The sequence below is a fragment of the Anser anser genome (assembly GCF_964211835.1).
Source record: "Anser anser genome assembly, chromosome: 3".
NCBI classification, from domain to species: Eukaryota; Metazoa; Chordata; class Aves; order Anseriformes; family Anatidae; genus Anser; species Anser anser.
Window position 1 is genome coordinate 110,436,638 of NC_139722.1, and position 17,828 is coordinate 110,454,465.

The window sequence follows — 17,828 nt, forward strand, 5'->3', positions numbered from 1 at the left end:
AGATTAAATAACAAAGGCTTTCACTCAGGTGGTGAATAAGAGCATAACATTATCATAATATTACCTTCACCTTTATCTAGAAAACTTGGCGTGCAAAATCTGGAGAGAAAGCGGTATATAATTTCTGCTTTATCTGCTAGAGAAGGGAAAACTAAATTGCATTATGCATGTGCCGAAATCTTGCGTATTCTGCATGAAGTACTTTGAGAAAATCTAAAGGGAAGTACCACTTTGGGAAAAAAACTGCAACTTTAAACTTTTAAGGGATTGTAGTCTGAATTTAATAAATGGACAATTTGTAAATAAAATGGTAAATTCAGCTAAATGTATTGATTTAACAATTTTGGATATCCTTTGCTAAAACCTGGTTTTAAAATCAGTACCTTTTCAGTTCGTTAGATGTGTAATTAAGGCATTAGAAAGGTAAGGTTGCCTAAGGCCATTTCAAAGTTAACTAAAAAGTATTTAAATGGTGACTGGAACATTTAAGATTTCTGTGAAGAGCTTCAACAACAAGTATTAAGACTTTATAGCTGACATTGATTAGATTTGGTGAGTAGCGCAGTAGTGCTGGTTTGACAGAAGTGGCTCTGTACTTACAAAATTGTTAAAATATCAGTTTTCCATAGCTTGACAGCACTATTTTAAGTATTTTCTCCCAGATGTATTACCTATATGTATATAGGTACCAGGAAGATTTTAAATACTGTTGTAACTTAAATTTGGGGTGGGTTACTTTTTTTTTTTTTTTTGGCTTAAGTTTGTAAGGAGAAAAAGAACCTGATCTTTGTTGCATCACTTTGAATCTGGAGTAACTGTCTGGAGGCTTCTAAATGATATTTGTTATTCTGATTAAAATCTGATGCATGGAGAACAGAAGGCTTATCGTGTATTGCTGCTTCTTCCCTATTTTGTATATCCCTGTTAAGATGTTAATTCAGTGTAGTTAGAGATATTTGTCTCATCATTAAAGGATTTGTTCACACCGATTTGAGTCGTTGACAGGATTAAGAAAAAAAAAAACCTACACTTTCCGAACGAGGTACTATATGCATATGTTCCGCTATTTAAAAATCTCTTCAAAGTATACATTTTGCACTTTCTAAATGAGTTGGCAGTGCGTCCATCTGATGGTAGGTGTGTTTATCAAACAGCTTTTTAGGGCTGACTGTCAAGACAAATGAAAAACGACTTTCCTGATTCTGTAAATGCTCTCCCCCAGCAGCAGTGAAACCATAAATCAGTTTGTCGCTGGCAGCTAATTGCTTAGCACTGCCATACTTTAGTCAAGTGGGGGCATCGTTGGTCTTTCACAAATAGGTAATATGGCCAAAAGGATTTACTTGTTAAACTTAAGTGGCTGTGATATAATAAATTACTTGCTCTATTTTTATCTTAATTTGGGGACTCTCTGTGTATAAGGTGCATAAGTAGCATGTTTGTGTATATATGCTTTTAATTAGATTCCGTTGAAAAAACGAGTGGGCTCTTTTTTCTTTTTTTTTTTCTCCTCTAATTCAGACTTTGGATTTGTGTCAGTCAAATAATTCTATTTAATTACATCTCAGAAGTTTTGAGAGTGACTATTTTTGTAGTGAAATGAGGGCGTGTTTCTTGAAAACCTCAGCTGCAATTACTCTCCCGAGCTCTGTGGTAAACGCCAAATGCCTGCAATAGCATTATTTTTTGCATTGTATTCCCTTGCAATTCTTTTCCTGTGCTACCAAGGCTGTTCCTGAAAGTGACAAAATACCTTTTTGGGGAATGGTCGGCAGTAGGCGATGATACTTGGTAGAAACCACCGCTTCTGTGAGCGAAGGGGTTTTGTGGGGATGCCTTTACGTGACGGCGTTTTGGGAAAGCTTTCCAAGGGTGTGTATCGCAGGCTGTGCGGGAGTAGGTTTTAAGGATTTAAGTGTTTCAGCACGGTGTTGCCACTGGTACAATCCTTGGCCTGTTCTCCTGTGTCGATCTGGAATCCCGTATATCTGCATCCTTCGGAGACGAGCGCCAAGGGCGACAACTGGGGATAATAACTTGCAATTTGTGTCTTTTGCAAGTTACAGTCATTGTAAACTGACAGCTGTGAAGGACCTAACCTCACATCAAAGGATACAGATCATCCAGTTAGGTCAATTAATGTTAATTCTCATCTTCCATTAAATTCTTTTATCTTCTTCTCTTTTTTCTTTTGCAGCCAAGCCCAATACCAAGTCCCATTTTGGGGAGAAAGCCAAACGCTAGTCAGTCCCTGCTCGTGTGGTGCAAAGAAGTTACAAAAAACTATAGGGGAGTGAAAATCACCAATTTTACAACATCGTGGAGAAACGGACTGTCGTTTTGTGCAATACTACATCACTTTAGACCAGATCTAATGTAAGTTGTATACTTTCTGCCTGCATAGCCTGACTCTCATAGAAATACGCAATGTATAAGTTTCCATAAAAGTCGAATCCGTGTTCATTTCAGGTACTGAACTGTTTTGCCCTTTTCTTTTAAACAAAAAATCCTTCTTTCTAAGAAAACAGATTTACGAATGCTCAAACTTTATGACCTCTTTGCTCTCCTCTGTTGCCTAAACAATTGTTTCTCCCCTCGATGTGATTTGTTTTTTCTTCTCCCTAATCTTATACAAAGAACTGACTTCAAGATGATTATGAAAATTGTGCTAGTGTTGAAATGAGATGAGAGAAATAAGCCTGTAGCTCTTTGTACTCTGACAAGGACGGATTACCCCATGGTAAATTTGGTTGTCAAGGCCAGCCTCCAGTCCCTGCCTTAACTTCGTTTTTAGATGGAAAGCTCTAGGCAATGAAACATGTCATCGGGGCTTGTTTGTTTATTTATTTATTTATTCCTTTAATTTTCCACGCTATTAGTTTTGTTGATTGAATTGCTGTGAAATTGCTAGTTACTGTATGATATTATTGCATGTCAAATTTTTAGATTCGGTTTGTTTTTAAAACTGCTGCTTTTATCAAATACTGTACATACCCACTGTGCCATTTTCCCCCTCAGTGACTACAAGTCCCTGAATCCTCAAGATATTAAAGAGAACAACAAAAAGGTAAGAACTGCCAGGAAAAAAAAAAAGAAAGAAAGAAAAAAAAAAGACGTAGCTTCAATTTTGGCTTCGCTGCAGGTTTTTATTAATTTTGGGAAAGTGAGGTTGTTTTGTAAGGTCATAACTGCAGCTCACAGAAGGTATTCAGCCTCCTGTGGCTCAAATCGGATGCATTATTGACTCCAGTTTGTCATGGTCTTTAACATTCACAACAAGTGCAATGCTGGCATTAGAGTTTAATATTTCTATGGCCTACATTAACTGGGAAAGCAGATAGAAGGGCTGGGCGGCGTTTTTTGAGCAATTCTCTTATTTTCCGATCAGCCACATAATTAAAAAAAAAAAGAAATATAACAGTGCTCGGGTTGTCGTGCTCTCCTCTTGCTGTTGCTTTGGTAAGGGCTCCGTGCATTGGTCATGCTCAGCATTGCCTTTATGGTGATTTTTATATTTTTAAGGAAGAAATTTTACACTGTTTTGATACTGCACAGCCAAGAGAAGTGTTGGGTGTGGAACCTGTGCTTTCAAGCAGCACGGAAAGTTTAAGATAAAAGCGTTGAGACAATACCCAGCAAATAAACCAAAGTATTTGCAGAGCAGTTAATAGCATTTTGCTGGGCAGCTGTTTGAAACCGCTTCTGATGTTGTGAGGCCAAGATGTGAAAAGTTTCTCTGAAAGAAGCAGCGACTCGTTTGGGGAATCACCATAAGATTTTTTATTTCTGCTTGCTGTTTTAGACACGTTACAGACTTCGGGATTTTCACATGCCAGGGTTTAACCATGTTTAGAAATTATCATTTTCATGCAAGTCGCTGCTAATAAAATTGTTTCTGAGGATTGTGAATTGTTTCAAGGAGCTTACTTCTCGACACTCTGATTTTATTTTTATAGCACTTTACAAATATGGAATTGAATTGGGAGGAAGGTATAATAGATTTTGAATGACTTAATTAAGTTCAACACTATATAGGAAATATAACTAAAGAATATTGCATTGCAAGTATGTGGATTTTCTGAAAGTGCTTTATTAAAATTCATTTGTGTTTAGGGTAATTATATTTTAATGTGTCTGAACACTTACCCGTTATCAAGGAAGTTACTTGTCATTAAAATAGGGCTTAAGTGTTATAGATAATTAAGTATCTCTGAACTGCTCTTATCTAATGAGTGATTTGGCCAATGATATCTTTTTCATAATAATACAGGGGCTTCTGATGACCTAAGTGGATTATCCGTGACATCACTGTGTTTTCTGTGACCATGTGTTTTTGTACTTCAAGTTTCGTTGGTTATATGGGCTAATTAAGCCAGATTATAAAAAAAAAAAAAAAAAGAAAGAATAGATTGTTAATTAAAAATGTTAGTGGCACAATCAGTCATCTTTTCTTTATGAAACCGTGATGGCAAACGGTGAACTTTTTAGCCCGTCTCTCTAACAGGATCCAGTTCCCAGCACTGAAGAAGTACTGATTGTTGTTCTGCTGCACTTTTTTTCTTTCATCACTTTGCAGCCCTCTGCCTGACAGCTACATTGAGTATCTCAGTTGCTTCCTGCAGATTTATTTCCTGGTCTCACACAGTTCTGCCTGATAACCCTGCGTGCCCTTGGTTGGAGTGAATGCGGCGCCGCCAACAATGGCTCCCTCTAAATTCCATGCAGATATGTAACACGGGTGACAACGATTCCTCCTAGTCAATTAAAATAACATCTGTGGGTGAATAGGACAATTTTCTTTGTCTGAAGCATCTCTCTTTCCCCCCACTCCCAGGAAGGGAGGTAAAAGGGGGCTGTGACCATAGATGCAAGGTTAACCCGTAAGAGTATAGCTTTTAAAAGTGTATGACATTGGTTGTATTAAAAAAACAAACAAAAAAAAAAAGAAATCTTAAGAGACAACTATTTCAGTGCAATTCCTGTGTATAATTACACATTGAAACACACAGTTGCAAAAAGCCCATCGTTGGGGTTTCTTTACAAAGCACACCAGTGGTTTGCCAGGTTGGTGCTGCCACCAGTGCTGAATCAAAAAGGGCATTTACCTGTGACATCTGATCCTGACCAATATGTTAGTGCGTGACAGAATTGGGAAATGCTTGGAATACTGCCTGTGGTGCTCCTGCTGATGGATCGCAATTGATGTCTGTCAATCAGCTTGTCAGGAAATTTGTTTAAAAAAAAAAACAATAAAGAAAAAGCCTTCATCAGGAGACAGGTAAATAGGTTTGGTGTCCTGAGTATATACCCGTATGTATGTATTATAATTTCTGCAGTATGTCTATATCTCATAAAAATAATTAAAAAAAAGAGATCTCCAGATGACATTTTCATCAGTCAGAATTCAAGTATATTTTTGTGCTCATTGCATATTCAGATTACTGTCAGGAACAAAAGAGAAACCGGGATTATCTCTGAGAAAATGAAAAACATTACCGTACAGGGATTCGCTCTCAGCTGGTCCAAAGAGTTGTGGTTCTACTTAAAATCTCTTATGTACCTGACTATACCCATATAACCTTCCCAATAACATGAATCATTTTTTTAATGTTTATTTTTTGCTACGTCCATTTGATTCTTAGTAAGTCCTAATGACTAGTGCATTAAAATTTCAGCATAGTGGCAGTGTGGTCCCTTCTTGGGCAGGAATTTTTCATACTGCTAATAATCTGTCCTGCACTTAAAACGCGAGCTGCTGAACTACACTTGGCTGAAATCTGAAGGGGCTGAAAGCATGAGGAGTGGAAGGGCACAGCAGCCTGCTTCTAGTAATGAACTTCTGGTCTTAATTACTTTATTGGTTAGAGAAGCTTGTTTCGTTTGAAGGATTATTGTTTGGAAATGGTAATGTATCTTCTGGATATTTGATGGGCACTTTCAATTTTTGTGATGCTTCTGATGATGTTTTTCCAGTTTTTTGACCATTTCTGTGCAATTTCTCGATACGTTTGAACTGGAGCTATCGTCTTGACAAAATGTTTGGAAAGGAATGAATCCTTTTAGAATATATATATAAACAGAAGAATTTAGAGTCATAGGGGTAGCGTTGAGTTAAAAATGGAAGCACCTCCTTACCTTTAAGCTGGCACCTGTATTCTTCTAACAGGTGTTAATGCTCACATCCATGATTTGATTCCACAAAGTCAGAAGCACACGTTTAATGGTATATGTAGGAATTGACCTCAGTAGGATCAGGCAGGAGCCTGGCTAAACATGCGTGTGAACATTTGCAAAATCAAGGCTTAGTTATGCCTCCGTTTAACAAAATGAAATTTGACTTGGAAAACACTTTATCATGCTCTGTTGGTACCATGCTACAAACTAGTTACAAACCAGTTGGAAGCACTGGGCACTTATAAATACACTGGAAAGTCAAGAAGCTCCCAGCTTTCCTAACAATGAAGGAGAACCTGTCGCACGCTGCCGTGTGGACACGTACAGAGCATATGATGGCTATTTATAGCACTAATGACTGTAAAACATTTGCATGCCAATCTAGATAGCTAGTGCACTTCAAAAGCAGATGAACGAGAATGTGTGTTGTCCAGAATGGCAGGAGGAGGCGATGGGAAACAAGTACCTGTCATTGCTGTGGTTGCTGTTTAACCCCAAGCGTTGCCAGAAGAACGGAGCAGGCAAAATCAAAATCAAAAGTGGTTTTGCAGCTGCATCAGGGATATCCGTCGCTGTAAATTAAATCCTTCTGCCGCAGTGTTACCCATCCTGAGCATGTTTCTTAACAGTTCTGAAACACTGTCCCCACCTTCATTTTGCAGACCCTGGGAGATATTCCTGGGATTTAGTTTTATTAGCATATAAATAAGAAATTAAGAGTATAAAAGAGTTCGGGTCAAGTCACGTCTATGGGCTTTGGCTGCTGCAGACTGCTAAGCCCAACCTTAGGTCCTTCCATTCCTGAAATGGTAACTCCCACTGTTTGCAGCGTGGGCTAACAGGTTATTTATGGCACCCACTCAGCACTGACCCACTTAATCAGCTGAACAACAACATCCCGGTGTTGCGTTTCGTCCACGCTCTGCTTTCACAGCCAGCCTGGTGGTGGGGACCCCCTACCAGTGCCGTGGGCTGCCCACCCAAAGCCCCGTGCTGCCCCCTGCAGCTGTCCTGTCTCTGTGTGCCTCCATCTCTCGGCTCTCCGTCTGCCCAGTGCCATCGGCTCCTCCCGCTCTGGGTCTCAAGACCAGGTAGATGGCAGCTGGCCCTTAACCCATCCACCATCTTTCTATTTCCTCCTGTCCCTCATCTTCCCGTTCGTCTGCTCTGCCTGGAGCTCTGTATCGGTAAATGCAGCGTCCGTGTCTTCCCCTGTTGCTCCTGTGTCTAAGCATTTATAAATGGCACGACCATCTCATAATGAGCCTTCCCAAGAAATGATGTTCCGCCAAAGACCAGCCATGATTTTAGGCCGCGTCATTTTGCGCAGGGAGAGCCAGCAGGGCTTACAATTAAATTGCTCGGATAATTTGTATGCGTAGCTAAAGTCTGAATCGTTTGTTATAGAGATCTAAAAATTACTTCTCCAAAAATGCTCTGACAAATTTGACCCAAGCATACTGGACCCATGTTCTAGCTCAGTGTTGAACGTTTGCTAGCGTGAAAGGTAATGCCTGGAAAACCAAGAGGATATCAAATGGAAGTTACTTTCCCTTTTCTTTCTTTTCTCCTCCCTTCTAAAACTAACTAAACAAAGGAAATCGTATAAAACTGGGGTAGAGTTGTAGTCAGTGGTGTGCATTATTGTTTCCTTGTAAAAGGTTAAGTTCTCTTCCCTAAATTTAGTGTCTATTTTTGTTGGAAATGCTGCCGGGACAGCTGTTAGCATGTTCGAAGCCTTCGGAAGAGGCTGGACAGGAGATGCAGAGCTGCCAGGGGAGAGAAGCCCGAGCATGGTGACTGAGCAAGTCTGCGCTAATAGGAGGCCTTTTTAAAGGCTTCCTTGAAACACAATATTGTCTTCCAGGGTTAATCCGGGATAGTAATAATTAATTGTAAATTGAGAAACGGCTTTTAATTCTTCAAAACTAGAAAAACCTGATGCACCAAGCCCACTCACTTAAAGGGCAAGCAGAAATAATGAGATGTGGCCTCACAAGCCAGGAGGCTTTCACACTGTTCAGCTTCTAGAAATGGAAGTAAAGTATGAATGAAATTCCCCTTTTCTTTTTCTTTCTAATAAATTTAGTGTCAACAATTTTTTAAAATGCATTTGTTTGCTGAATTAATGTGATTTATGTCTTGTATCACACCATCTGTGGCTATCTGCACACACACAGTTTTTCATCAACACAAATCACTGCAATTACATGACCAGTAGAAGGGAGAAGGTTGATCACCAGTGATAAAACCCAAGATGGATTAGTGTCGTGTTTCTTCTATCTTTGTTCCTTATCTTAAAAAGCCGTTCTCGGTTGCTTTTTTCTTGTTCCAACTCTTACACCTTTTTTATTATTTGCTTGTTTCCTGCTACTTGAGTGAGAACCATGGAAGGTAGCAGTAGGCTTTCTTAATGCAAACACAAGGGGGTTTAAGTTGCAGTTCCTGAACATCTTTTTGCTTTATGAGAGTGGCATTACTTTGAGTAACAAAAGATTTTATTACGGTATGGGGTGATGCTAGAAATATTTGGAACAATGCTCTTTGAGTGTCTTTGCTGGTCATATTCTCTTGATTTGCATTACTGTGAAGATACCTTGGGAGATATCTAGAATCTGTCAGGACAAATCGGTGAGTTCAGGTTGGACTGTGCAACAAAAAATGGTTAGCTACTGTACTGTACTGTACCACTGTAATGAAGTCAAAAGAATAAGAAGAATAGAGCCAAGCCTATACTGTTCCTGTAATATTGGATATGTTTGTGTTTGCTTATTTTGACTGAAGCTTCTACTTGTGTTTCTTGAAATATTATGATACATAAGAAAATGCTGTATTGTAATCTTTCTTTTGTCTGTTTTTAAAGGCATATGATGGGTTTGCCAGTTTAGGAATATCACGGTTGCTGGAGCCTTCTGACATGGTTTTGTTAGCGATACCTGACAAACTGACTGTCATGACCTATCTCTATCAAATACGGGCGCATTTCTGCGGCCAAGAATTAAATGTGGTTCAAATTGAGGAGAACAGTAGTAAAAGCACATACAAAGTGGGGAACTATGAAACGGACACAAACAGTTCTGTTGACCAGGAAAAATTCTACGCAGAGCTGAATGACCTGAAACGGGAGCCCGAGCTGCATCCGCCGGATGGTGGTCTGGCAGACTTTGCTTCTCAGGACGACTCCGTGTTTGTCAATGACAGCGGTGTCGGCGAGTCCGAGAGCGAGCATCAGACTCCTGATGACCATTTAAGCCCAAGCACGGCTTCCCCTTCTTCTCGCAGGACTCGAAGCGACACGGACCCCCAAAAATCCCAGCAGAGCTCTGGAAGGACTTCTGCCTCTGAAGAAGTTGGGAAGTGTAGCAGTACAGACACAACACAAGCGCAGCCTGTGTCGGGAAAGAAGAAGTTGCTGAAAGCTGACACGTTAGACTTGAGTGACTTGGCACATGTCAGCGATCAAAAGGAAGACACGTCTCCCACCGTTGTTGGTGAAGATAACGACAAGAAAAGACACCAGAGTTCAGACAGTACCGTTGGTTTCTCAGAGCAGGAAAAGCTGGGGCATATGGGATCCACAGAGAGCACAAGACTAGATCCTGGTTCACCTGTCGCAAAGCCAAGTTTATCACCTACTTCTAACCTTGGGTGCTTTTATAATAAGGATGCAGATCTTGCAAAGAAAACGTGTGCTTCTCCAAGGCAAGCAGAATCTGAATCTGACAACGATGCCAGAACAGCTTTAAATCATGCAGATCCAGCTGCAAAAACAGCCCAGGTAAGAAATATAAACTTTCTGTGTGCCTATGAGTCACCATGCAGATTCTGTTCAAGTTCTCTCTCCACGCTTGTATTTTACAGCATATCTTCAGGATAGAGGGCAAGGCAGGTTGTGTGCTTTTATTGTTGGGCAATAAATATTTTGACCAGTATGTGATGCTGAAAAAGTGTCATTACATAAAAATGCATTTATAGGAATTTTCCTCCTGTTAACCTTTCCGATCTTCTCTACTTGAAGGAAGAAATGTATTCCCAACCAGTCTGAAGAAGATGGCTTCAAGGCTTTTGCCACTGAGTATGGCAACACCTTTCTTCCAAATAATGTGTACTGTAGCAAAACCTGAAAGACATACAGATTCATTGAGCCATATTCAAAAAATGTCAACTTTTCAATGCCTTGAAATATACCAAACATATTTCCAAATCTTATCTGAGAAACCACACAGCCTTGTGAACGTAGCCTACGATGGTGAGGTAGAAACTCCAGAATATTAAATGATGCTGTTCTTTTAGTGGCCTCGAGCATGTTTCTTAACCACAATATCATTTTCCTTTCTATAAAGATAGAAAGTATAAGCCCACCTACCTTGCAGATTTATTGAGAGGATGAAAGTTGAGTATTATATAAATACTGAGCATTATCAGTAAATAATATCACCACAAAAATATGTTAGAAATGTTATTAGTCCTGTTTACAAAAATCCCAAGCCAGGCTTATAATTTTACCCCTGTGAAGAACATTCGTTAGTTTTGGCTTCACTTGGCTTTGCGCCATTAGTTGTGATAAGAGAAGAATACAGCCCGTATTACAGATTGCTTCAAACCTTTTTACATTTTTTCTCAAGTAAGTACCACGAGGATTCATTTTATTGCAAGAGAAGCAGCCCATGGATAGGTGATAGCCAAATATTAGTTCTAAAGCCAGGTAATTTCTTTCCTTTAATTCGTGAAGACTCATGACTTTTTTTGTCTTCATCCTTGTGTACTAGATGAGAAAGGAACAGTTTGGCCCCCAGAGTAATGCAGCAGGGAGGGACAGTATGTCTTCCTTATGGAGACTTGCATTTGCAATGTTGTAGGACAAGATGGCTTTAAAGACTTTTGTCTGTCTGTTATTAATCTTCTGTGCATTTGCACATGGTCATAAAATCCCAGACGTGGGTCTCAATCTTAACCGTGAACACGCAGTCGTTGATGAGTCTCAGCTGTTTCCATTTCCACGTAGTTGTTGGAGGAGCACAACCTGCAGCATCGCTTCCAGCTCATCCGAAGACCTAGAGATGTATTTTCCTAGAGTCTTCACGGCTGATCCTGACTAAGAAGTCAGCACTGGGGAGTTTATATGTATGGGAGCTCATTTCGCAGAAGTCCCCCTTCTGTTATTTCTGCTCTGCGGTATAATCAGTCGCGTGTATGAAGAATGGACTTTTTAGTGGATGTTCACATATATGAAGGAGAAGCAGATATTTTTGCAGGTTGTCTTACCTTGTACCCAGCCTCTTTGTGTTCAATTTTAAGTTATAAATGAGCGATACCCATATAAGTAGCCAACAAAGCATTTTATTTGCATACATATTAAAGTAAATAAGTAAACACATGGTATATTTAACATAGTTAGCTTCCATGAAGCCAATTATTTTTTTTCCACAGTTGCAGTTTAAAGGCATTAAATGTTGATAGAAATTAAGTTTTAAGGGGAGGGAAATCTATTTGCATTATAAAGGCCTATGAGTATTTTTTTTTTTAATTTTACATTTTGATCATCTTTACTTTTCATTTCTGTAGAATGCTGTCACCTCATGAAGCTGTAGTCCGTGTGACTCCTGACCTTTATTATATAGGAAGGCTCCTGGCTATTAGCTGCTGTGTAAACGTTAAATACCCTGAGGCTGCCTTGCTGTTAATTATATTTCTTTATTTTTAAGCAACGAATGTTGTCAAGACAGGAAGAACTTAAAGAACGAGCAAGAGTTCTGCTTGAGCAAGCAAGAAGAGATGCAGCTTTAAAGGCAGGGAACAAGCAGCTAACGAATACGATCATCCCAGCCTGCAATAAGCAGCTGAATGATGTAAGAAATATTGGCCAATATGGCAGTTTTTACACAGTTAACATTTACCATACGTGCTTATGTTTTTGTGGTGTTTTTACGTGCGCATCCATGTGTTTTGAAAACAGTTCTGCAAGTAGTCTTGGCAGAATATTTCTTTTCCACGCTCAGTGCCCCAGTGCTGTGATGTGTTGTGTACCCTTAGTTCACTTGAAAAGCGTGTTTCTCCTGCTGCTACGGCCAACAGACAGATGCCTTAGACTTCACTGGAAGCAGAGGTCTGGGAGCACCTTCTTTGATTGGCACTGCAGTTTCTAATGGGATGAGAAACAAAAGTTACTTGTTAAATGATAGTGGAGTAATTTATGCTATTTTTGATTACTTCTCTTTTTTCAGTTAATGTAAATGCATTCCCCAAGCCTGTGATGTCAACTACTTGCTGCTTCATAAGTGGTAGTGCAGTGAATGAGGCTGCTTGTGACAGTCTTGTAAAAGAGTTGATGGAACAATTCCTTTTTATCACGAAAGTTGATTATGCTGGGGAGATGGGAAAGTGGAGCCGGGGAATGAGCTCCAATGTTGAAGCAGCTACGGTTGCACCTCCAGTGGCCTCAGTGGTGACCTGGAAGGATGCGTACTCTCTGGAGATGAAAGCTAATTAATTTTTATGCAAACCTTTGCAATGAGGGTTTTGTGATTCAAACTATTGTGCATTAGAGACGGTACTGGCAACTAAGAATGTAAATGTAACTGAAAAATAACGATACAGAGAAAGGCTTGAATTTTTACTGATTCACATCTTTCAGAGGCTAGTCCTGAGGGGCAGATTCAGCTTTTTTCATAAATGGGATCACACAATCAGAAAATGAAGACAGTGATTTTACACATCTCATTTCATTCTCTCAACTATCTTGGGTCCATGCTGGACCATTTTTTCCATAGACAATTCCTCTCCAAACTGGCAAACATTTATTTTTTTCTTCAAAATATATTCATATATGCACACACATCTTAGTTGTCTAATGATAGTCCAATGATATATAAAAAATGCTGGGATTGTTTTGTATATAACTTTTTCCTAGATAAGTATAGTATAGTGTAAATATAACTTTGGATTTATTTTTTATAAACAGTTTTTCATATACCAAACAGCATTAGAGGAGGGATGCTATGGATGACTATTCAGACAGAAATAACTGGAATTAAAGTTGCCCAACATTTTCTTATTACAAGCCCCTATTTTTGAAGTTTTTGTAACTTTGCTAGTATTTAATTGTTTGAGCTGAAATTTTCCATGTCAGCTCTTTGCCTCGGGGTATTTTTTTCTGAACCTCAAAAAAAAAAAGAGCCTATTCAACCGTTTCCCTGAATTACGTTTGGTGACTGCTTTATCCATGTTCAAAATGTCTTATGAGAAAAAGATTCCATCCCCTTCAAAAGACTGTTCAAAACAGTTAAAGTTGTGTTAATAGCACAAGATCATTAGAGAGCCTTCAAGTTTGGAAAAGTTTGTAAGTGTCAGTAAAAATTGTCTGCATGGGCACAGCACAGCATGAATGTCTTTTACTGTTGCTCTCCTGGTGATTAGGGTCCATTCTGATGCAGATCATAGTATTGGAAAGCAAAACTTTCTCTCTTAGGCTCAAACTCCTCCTGCTGATGAAATCCAAAGGGGAAGAAGAGAAGGAGCTACTGTGCTGGCACACGGAGGAGAGACGCCCCAGGTAGATGGCACAGAGGTAGATGGCGGTGCGAAGTCAGACAGAAATGAAGACTGTGCCTAGGCCACAAAAGCCAGCTGAATGGTAGGAGACAGGGACAGAGCTTTCAGGGTGAGCCAGGCTTGTGAAGCTCAGGCAGCTGGATTATCCATGGGACCTTATTTCATTTGTTAGAGAAGCTGAAAACTGAATTAGATGGAAGCCTGCAAGAGAAGGGCAGTCTCTTCAGGCTGCTCTGCAGAGCCAAAGTCTCTTTCCCCCTTTAAAATGTTGGGGGGGGGTACCTTGAACTCAACATATTCAAGTTGGCAGGTTCCCTGATTTCTAATTTCCAAACCATGATTATTGGGGATGGGTTTATGGAAGCTTTGAATGCACCCAGCTGTAGCCAAGTCAAGGAGAGCTGTGCTGTGAGCCCCTCTGAAGTCCTGGGTGCTCTGAGCAAACAGGTCATGGGCACTCTTCGCTTCAGTTGACTATAACATAAGGATAGCAAAAGCTCCTCAGTCAGAAGGGTGTTCTGGAGATATAGTTTGGAAACTCTTAGACACAATAGTGAAGAGCCCTGGGAGAAGTTAATAATTGTGTGTTCAGAGAAATGTTGAAATAGCATATTTTAAATAAGGCATAGGGCACACAGTGAATGAGGAGGATAAGGTGAGTTAGTGAAGTGTTGTTCACTCAATTAACATTTTCAGTCACGGCCACTGACAAAGTAAAGCACTCTGTAGAAAAGAAGTATGGAGTCTACAGGTAAAGACTACATGAAATGAGAACCAATGTAAGGATTTATAGCTAAGGTAATCTTGACATTTTCTAACTTTTGAGCGCTTGGCTTACCAAGCTCAGTGTTCTCTGAATGCGTTTCAGTGGGAAACGTGTGTTTGAAAGGGGATGTCTTGAATGGATACTGGTATAGTATTCCTATTTGATGTGCTATATAAAAGTGACATACTGTATGCATATATGCACTAACATGTATAGATGGTAGGATATGTTGATTATTTTTTTTAACAGATTTGATCTTCATAGAGAGGAGATCTTTCCACTTGATGTTGTTACGCCAGCTTACTTATTTGCCATTGCTCATTTGCTTAATGGAAAATAGCACAGACTGTTCAGTGCTTTCTGGTCATTAAGGTTAATAATAAGAACTTCTACTCAAGCATCATCTAGCTGCACGATAGCAGAGTTGCAGGTGTCAGTGTGCAACCTGGGTGCGGTAATACACAGTGTGGTAGCCACATGGCAGTTATTGCAACTGGAATCAACCTTCTGTAGTATGAGTTGGGTTAGGCTGATTTTTGGGATGATTTGAGGGGGATCCAAGAGAAAATGGTTTGAAATAGGAAGATTTCATTTTTCAACAAGAAAACTTTAAAAAGGGAGTCCAATAATTTGAAACATCACTTGTCAAGTTTGCAGTTACACCTTCTTTGACACCTTCATGAAAAGAGCTGCAGGCAGCCCAGCCTTTGGGAACCAGCCACCCCAGCTCTAAGCTGGCAGTGTCATTAGTCACTTTTGAAAATCCTGTCTCGTAGGCTTTGCTGTGCTACTTTCCATTTGCCATGTGAGAACTCTGAATTGCCGTTTTCTAAGTAAACAAGCGAGAACAATGTACGGTGTGTGGGGTTGTGTTGCTATGTGAGGTCAACAGAAGGGAGGAAATTTCCAAGGTTGTTCCGTGGCCATAAATACGAGCTTCCTGGTGTAAGCTCACCTGACTTGTTGTGCTAAATGTCTTCATCTGCTCGTGTTTGTGCTTTGGGGTGCGGTTAGGCCCATGCTAGTAGTCTCATGTGCTTTATTTTTTAATTTTTCTTTTTAACTCAGAAATCAGTGATGTTACGGGAGCAGAAGATGAAGGCACTGAATTTGCTCATATACCTCTTAGCTCACTCCCATTTTCCTCCGAATCAGGTGTTTCTCATTGCATCCCAAGCTGTATCCTCTTCCCCTTCTATGCTTCGTGTTCATTTGTTCTTTCTTCTCTCTCCCACTATATTCATCTTCCCATGCTGTCCATTTAAACTACCCTTTCTCTACTTTTTAACTTTTCTTTCTTAATAGTTGCTTTCTTTACACTTTCTTGCCTTAGACCTCTTCCCTATGAGCCTTCTGCCCCATCATCTTCTATCCCCGTCGTCAGTCCACCTGATTTAGAACTCCTTCTCTGCTTGCTTTCCTCCATTCACAGCATACTAGCCCCTTTTCTTTTCTCCTATTGCTTCCCTCCTTGCAGCAAGAAATTTTTCCACTGTTAGATCTGCTTCCCTAGTGCTTCTCAAGAAGGCTTAAATCTGCAAGCTGTGTGTGTGCCAGCCTTTACAGAGGTATGTAAGCCTGTAGGCAGGTATTTGAAGTCTGAGAAGAGACTGCATTGGTCAGGAACGGCTTGAAAGCATGCTTATGGGCTGGGAGGATCATAGGAGGGAGGATCCTTAAAATTGATGCAGCCTTTTGGAGACTGGAAGAGTTAACTGAAGAGCTGTATGAGCAGACTAACAGACTTACTGATCCCCTTATGGATGCCTTTCTCCCTGGTAGATTTACAAATAGCTCAGCCTTTCTTCTTGCTGTCTTGATGTAGGTGTGCATGCGGTGACTCTTTTACGAGATGCTTCTGTCATTTCCAATCTGGTGTAGCAGCTGTAATCACTCAGCTTTTAACCAGGAGAGCCTTTTTATTAGCTTAGTCATTTTTATGTAACTCGCCTCGTCTCGTGATGAATATCACAGTGCTAGGATGGACATAAGCTCTCCCACCAGCTACTGTAAAATACAGCCTTGTAGCAACGGCTGTTAACACGGGGGGCTTGCATGCAAGGGATGCTGTAAAGGTGAGGGAGCTGGAGCTGCTCTGTGCTACCTCAGTGGCCAAGTGGCAGGTTAGAGGTGTCCAACGCAAGTGGGAAGTGCTGAAGAGGTGCAGGGCCGAAGGGCTTTCCAGCAGGAAAACCTCACTTGCCAGATGCGGAGTGGAACCCGTAGTTGTTGAATCTCAGCCTAACTCCACCGTCAGCAAATAACTGCGAAGGCCAGTGGCAAAGCGTTTGTCTTTTTCTCCTCTAATGAGTGGTCCACACAAAGAATGGAAATTTACTACAGCTGTCATTGGCTCTGTAAACTCCAATGGCTATGGTTGTGGAGTCAGGGTGATTACAGAGAAAGGAATTAGGAGTTAAGAAATGCGCAGGCAACTTTAATTAACCTCCTTTGTGTATATGCATTATGATGCAGTCTTTAATTATGTGATCACATACTATTTTCCCCAAAGCAATCGTGTCTCATTTAGCTCTGAGGATTGAGGTGACGTAGCAGGCTGTTTGTCCAGAGGACCTCTGTCCTTTCGGTTGCAGAAGTGGAAGGTGTACGTCCAGCAAAGCAGGGATGGCGAGGCGCGAAAGGCTGAGGTCATGGTTAAGGTTTTCGAAAGATTTAGATGTAATGTTGCCTTTGCCTCAGAGTTCCTGATCAGTGCTGCAAAGTCTCCTGAACCAAGCTTCCTCCATGCGGTCATTAGTTGTGCATCCTTCCTCTCTGGATGGCCATTTGAGGTGAAGGTTTAATTTGCAGATGCACTGAGCGTCCAGGTCCGTCAGGGAAATCAATTGGAGCTGTGCTTTAGCCATATAAAGGGCTGCATAAAGCTTAGTATGCTGAAAAAAGCAGGTAATAGGCTTCCCAGAGTGAGCATCCAGCGTTAGATCCTTTTAGCGGGATCTCTCCGTCTCAGTTCTCAGCCGAAGAACAGGGTAATAACACCACCACGGGGTGTTGGGAGAAGGGAATGTGATTAATGCTTTTGAGGCGCTTAAATACCGTAGTGATGAGCTCTGTAGAAAAGCCCTTGAAGAAATTAATAATTCTGCCCACAGAGCAGGATTTGAATATTGCAGAGTAAAGCCTGGCGCTACATATTGATGGGTCTGTGTATCGAACAGGGAAAATACCCCAAAGTATTGAACACCACCGGGCAGAGCTCAGCTCTAGGCAGAAGGTGGGCGAGATCGGAGGACAGGAAAAGGCCGCGCCATGGCAAGGCTAATTAAGATTATGCCCAGCAGTCTTGTTTCTGGCATCTCCTAAAGCACGTGTCCAA

At 40.6% G+C, this 17,828-nt stretch overlaps 1 protein-coding gene across 17 annotated transcripts in view; it reads left to right on the forward strand.

The window, feature by feature from the left end:
* Positions 1-17,828, forward strand: part of EHBP1 (EH domain binding protein 1) — a 214,381-nt gene that overhangs the window by 131,310 nt on the left and 65,243 nt on the right. For 9 of the 17 annotated variants that reach the window (XM_083832192.1, XM_083832202.1, XM_083832203.1 and 6 more), the window contains exons 11-15: positions 2,198-2,376; positions 3,019-3,067; positions 9,038-9,952; positions 11,880-12,023; positions 13,643-13,726. In XM_083832192.1, coding sequence (XP_083688318.1) covers positions 2,198-2,376; positions 3,019-3,067; positions 9,038-9,952; positions 11,880-12,023; positions 13,643-13,726 — 1,371 coding nt within the window. The remainder of the gene's footprint in view (positions 1-2,197; positions 2,377-3,018; positions 3,068-9,037; positions 9,953-11,879; positions 12,024-13,642; positions 13,727-17,828) is intronic. The other 8 variants (XM_083832205.1, XM_083832206.1, XM_083832208.1 and 5 more) reach the window with 1 other exon arrangement.